At 38.6% G+C, this 5,189-nt stretch overlaps 1 protein-coding gene across 1 annotated transcript; it reads right to left on the bottom strand.

Moving 5' to 3' along the window:
• Nucleotides 1–2,359: 2,359 nt before the first annotated feature.
• Nucleotides 2,360–3,136, bottom strand: LOC142458110 (RWD domain-containing protein 4). Its single transcript, XM_075559158.1, has one exon. The coding sequence runs from the start codon at nucleotides 3,125–3,127 to the stop codon at nucleotides 2,561–2,563; it is 567 nt and encodes a 188-aa protein (XP_075415273.1). The 5' UTR covers nucleotides 3,128–3,136; the 3' UTR covers nucleotides 2,360–2,560.
• Between the last annotated feature and the right edge of the window lie 2,053 nt (nucleotides 3,137–5,189).

Genomic DNA, 5,189 nt, shown 5'->3' with positions numbered 1-5,189 from the left:
ACTAACTAACTAGGTAACTAACTAACTATATATATGACACAGTTTCGTACCAAGTGTACAAACAGATTGAAAGTCAAGTGATGTAAAAATATTAAATATAAACAATAGCCAAAATATAGTGAGAATGGCTAGTTTAATAATAAGCCAGAGTGCCGAATTCCTTTTTAATGGTAAAAAAGTTGGAAGAGATATAGATTAACATTATATAGTGATGGAAGAGTTGATTAATCAAGAAAATTCAATAATTAAATATATTTATAGCAGCAAATTACCTAAGTATGTAGAGAAAGCTGATAGAATTGAAAATAGATACCATTACAATAGTTGTTGTAGACTTTTATGTAACACTTTCAATATCTGAAAAGTTCAATAAGGAAACAAAGGGCATGAATGACATTATAAACCATTACATGACATATATAGTACACGTCACAAACACACGCAAAAAACACAATACGCCTTTTACACTAGTGCACTATGTAATAGAATTATCTACATACATAATACGGCATAAATTGAGTCCAAAAAATCAGAAATTCAAAATCATGGAAATTATTTCCTCCAGCTCTAGTAGGGTGAGAAAACAAATCAATAACAAGGAGAAAAAATGAAAAATACACAAAAATATAGAAACTAAATTATAATGGTCCAAGGAAGACTTCAAAATCAAACCATGACATAATTTCAAATGAAAACGAAAATGATGCCAAAAGTTATGAGATGCAGCAAAAGTAGTACTCAGAGGGAAATTCATAGGAAAAAATTGCCTACCTAAAATAAGAAGAAACATCTCAAAGCAACAGTCTAAATCTAGTGCTTCAGGAAATAGGGGGAAAAAAAGAAAGAAGGAACAAAAGAAAAAGCCTTAACATACCAGAAAAATAAAGGCATCTAAGTATAGAACGGAAATAATTAAAATGAAAAGCGAACAAGATGAGTATAAACATCAAATTTTGTTCATTAAAATGAGCAATAAAATTGGCAAACATTTAGATAACAAAGAAAATTCCAAATAAAATAAGTAATAAAAGGGGAAACATCAAAACGGAGCCAATGTAAATAACAAGGATTATGGCAGAGCACTATAAATTGTAACATTACTGACTAACCATGTAGACAAAATAGAAAAAACTATTAAAAGAACACAGTCTAGTCAAGAGAAATAGAACTTCCGAACAATTAGACAAGAGATCTCATTAGTGATCAAACACTTCCAAATAAAAACAATACAGAACAAAAACTCAAAGAAACAAAATATCTGGGATCAGATGGCTTCATGAGAAAATTCTATTGTACATACAGAGAAGAATTGAAACCAATTTGTTTAAACTTTTCCAAAAGATAGAGGTGCAGTGATATTCCTTCATTAATTCTGTGAATAAAATATAATCCTGATACTAAAACAAGACAAAAGACACCTAGAATAAAAGAAAACTACAGGTCAATAATCTTTACCAATAAAGACATGTAAATATTTGAAAACGTATAAGGAATAGATTCCAACAGAATATATTAAAAGAGCCAAGTGGGGCTGACTCCAGGAATGGAAGGATAATAAGCATTGCATCATCAGACAATGGAATACTCCACATCAACAGAAAAAAAGGTAATTCATCAGATGATTTTCTCTTTGAATGGAAAAAAAGGCATTTGATAAACCTCTCTATTTTGCTGAAAATTCCATAAATAGTTTGTTGTTATTAGGTGCCATCGAGTAAGATCCAACTCACAGAGACACCACGTACAACCCTGTCTGTGCCGTCCTCATAATCATCCCTATCTTTGAGTCCATCACTGTAGCCACTACATGAATCCATCGTGTTGAAAGTCTTTCTCTTTCACGGCTCCTCTTCATTACCAAGCATGATGTCCTTCTCCAGGGATTGGTCTCTCCTGACAGCATGACGAAAATATGGGAGATGAAGTCTTGCCATCCTTGCCTGTAAGGAACTTCTGGCTGTACTTCTTCAAAAACAGATTGTGTTTATCTTTTTGGAAGTCCATGGTACTTCTAATATTCTCCATCACCACGATTCAGATACATATATTCTTCTGTTGTTTTTATTTAATGTTCAACTTTCACATGTCTATGAGGTGATTGAAAACACCATATCTTGTGTCATGCACATCTAAGTCCTCACAGTAACACCCTCATTTTCAACACTTTAAAGAATTCTTGTGCAGCAGATTTACCCAATGCAATTCATCGTTTGGCCTTTTGACTGCTACTGCTCTGAGCATTGATTGTGGATCCAAGGAAATGGAAATCCTTGACAATTTCAATCTTTTGTCTATCGTGATCTTACCTAGTGTCCAGTTAAGAAGATTTTGTTTTCTTTTTTTTTTTTTTTTTTAACATTTTCACCTTTTATTAAGGCAAGTTTGTGAAGATAACAACAACCAGATGTTTTCTTGAATGGTTAGTTTACATTTTTAATGTAAGAAACATACAAAAAACCTGTTTAATAGAAAGCCACCACAACATGAGAAGGGTAATGGAGGGTTCTGGACTCCCGTTTACTGTTTCAATAGGATGCTTTCTCCTTTCAGATCGCAAGGGCTAGTCATCATCTTTAGAACCGGTTTTGCTTAAATGCTTCACCACATCAACCCAGTTCCATCCGCGAGGAAGTTCTCCTTTGTGATCTGTTTTATCTGCCAGTTTACGTTTCTGGGCTTTTGAAAGTTGTTCTTTTTTGTCTTTTTTCTTACTTGATGGGGCTGGATTAGGAGTTTCAACTGAGATGATATTGCTTATGGATGTCGTAGAATGAATAAGCCGGTGGTTCTCCATGAACTGTTCCTTATTGTCCTTGGCGTATTCAACTAATGTGTATGTCATAGCAGTTCCAAGATTCACTTCAACTGCTTCTTGTAACTTGGCTAATATACTCTGCTTTACAGCTGATGATATGGTGTTGTTAAAAAAGGCGTTCATTGATATGATCAGAGCTGTTTGGGGATATGTTTCTGTCCAGGAAACCTCTATTAAGAAGGCTTTGGTATCATCATTTTCCCCTATCCTGTATTGAAATGAAACTGGACTTAATTCCCGGAAACTTTCATCTCCTTCATAAATAGAGCGCAACGCTTCTAGTTCCATCTCCTGGTCCTCATTGGCACTCATCGCGGCGGCCCCGGGAGTCTCCGGGTGAGCAGCGTTTGCGACGACTCAGAGAACACGAGGGCAAGTGGCCTGGAGGCTCTGACGTGCCCTCCCACACCCTCGACTGCGAGTACACCGCTCACACAAGCAGGCGGGCGTCACGCGCGGCCGTGACCCGAAGGCAGCGCCTGATTTTGTTTTGTTTTCTTTATATTGACTTGTAACCCACACTGAAGGCTGAAATCCTTGATCTTCATTGACAAGTGCCTTAGGGTCTCCTTACTTTCAGAATGAAGATTATGCCATCTGTATGTAGAAGGTTTGTGTTAGACAGGGTTCTCTAGAGAAACAAAACCAGGACACTAATAATTATATATATATTGATATAGATAAATATATAATATAGGAAATAAACAGTTAATCAATCTATAGAGCAGTATAAAGGGCTCAGTGCAACTCACTTCCGTGAGAGAGCCAGTACACTGGCAGTCCTTCAAGTCTTGGGGCCTGTGGGGTAGTTCTCTGTAGAGCAATTCAGGCTATCCGGGCACAGGCAGCAAACAGCAAGGCAGGTCACCAACAGTCAGCCAGATGATGGGGTCCGACAGTCCCCAGCTCAGGGGATGTATATTCCAGTATCCCGGTGAAGCAGGTCTTGGAGGAACCTCAAATTACAGCGACACAGTCCACAGGTTAGGTGTCCCACAGGTAATGTAGCTTGCAAATGGAGGCAGAGAACAAGCAAGGCAGCCACACACTGGTCTGATCATCAGTGAGCAAAAGACAAGAAAGGTGAGGCTCGCCGAGCTACTTATCTAGCCATCCTTCAATTAATCCCACATGTGTTCATTGGCCAGGTTGGCACAGTAAACCTTAACTATCTCAAGGTTGTTAATAAGCCTTACTCCAACCCTTATGTTGAGTTCTTCTTTTTAATCCTGGTTTTCTAATTCTGCATACAGGCTGGAGAAGTGAGTTGAGACAATGCAACCTATTGCACATTAAAAAAAAATTTAAACCATGCATTATGCCAGGGGTTCTCCACCTTTCTAATGTCGCGACCCTGTCATACAGTTCCTTATGTTGTGGCGACCCCCCCAACCATAAAATTATTTTCGTTGCTACTTCATAACTGTAATTTGCAACTGTTATGAATTGGGAGACCCCTGTGAAAGGGTCATTTGACCCCCAAAGGGGTCGCGACCCACAGGTTGAGAACCACTGCACTATGCCCCTTGTTCTATTTGCACAACTGATTCTTGATCTTTGCACAGGTTTGTTAGGTTTCTTGGGTGAAAAATGCTTTGGTCCTTGGCTTCACAGAGAAAGAATTCACACCGAAGCCTGGATTGGGATCCAAGTGGGGTTCTTTCTTTCTTCTTCTTCTTTTCAGTCTTCTTTATTCATTGTCTTATCTTTTTTTCTTATTTAAAAAAATAATTTTATTGGGGCCTCATACAAGTCTTATTACAATCCAAGTGGGTTTTTATACAGGATTGAAGCAGTTTCAGGTGTTACAATAAACTGAACACAAGCCAGAGAGAGAGACTGCAACCCGGCCATGCAGGCCCAGCAGCCCGTGGAGGAGCAATTGGAAAAGACAGGGGTGGTCTCGAAGTTCTAGCCTTTTGGGGCCTTCTGCTGGGAGGTATGGTTGACAGCACTGGTTGACCCCATTGGCTGAATTAAACCCATCTGGCCTAGACTGGGGCCTACCCAGGTGTACCGCCCACCTGACTAATTTGGAGAATGCCCTCTAGTCTTTATTGACTTCCAACTTTCCGTAGGGGGACCCTAAGAATGGAGAGGACCAATCCCCTATCAAGCTACCTAATATTTTCACCTGAGGACAGTGTAGTGATGCAGTGTTCTGGGATCCCCATTCTTCTCAAGTATATCCAAAATTTGTCAAGATCCATGTGGTCGAATGCCTTATCAGTGTCAATAAAACAGAAATAAACATCTTTCCATTATTCTCTGCTTGCTTTCAGCCTATATCCTGATGTCTCTTGTTCCAAATCCGCTTCTGAATCCAGCTTGAATCCCTGGTAGTGACCTGTGAATACATTGCTGCAACAATTGT

The sequence above is a fragment of the Tenrec ecaudatus genome, chromosome 10 (assembly GCF_050624435.1).
Source record: "Tenrec ecaudatus isolate mTenEca1 chromosome 10, mTenEca1.hap1, whole genome shotgun sequence".
NCBI classification, from domain to species: Eukaryota; Metazoa; Chordata; class Mammalia; order Afrosoricida; family Tenrecidae; genus Tenrec; species Tenrec ecaudatus.
Note: the sequence above shows the minus strand (reverse complement) of the source record. Positions and strands in the feature narration are given on the sequence as shown.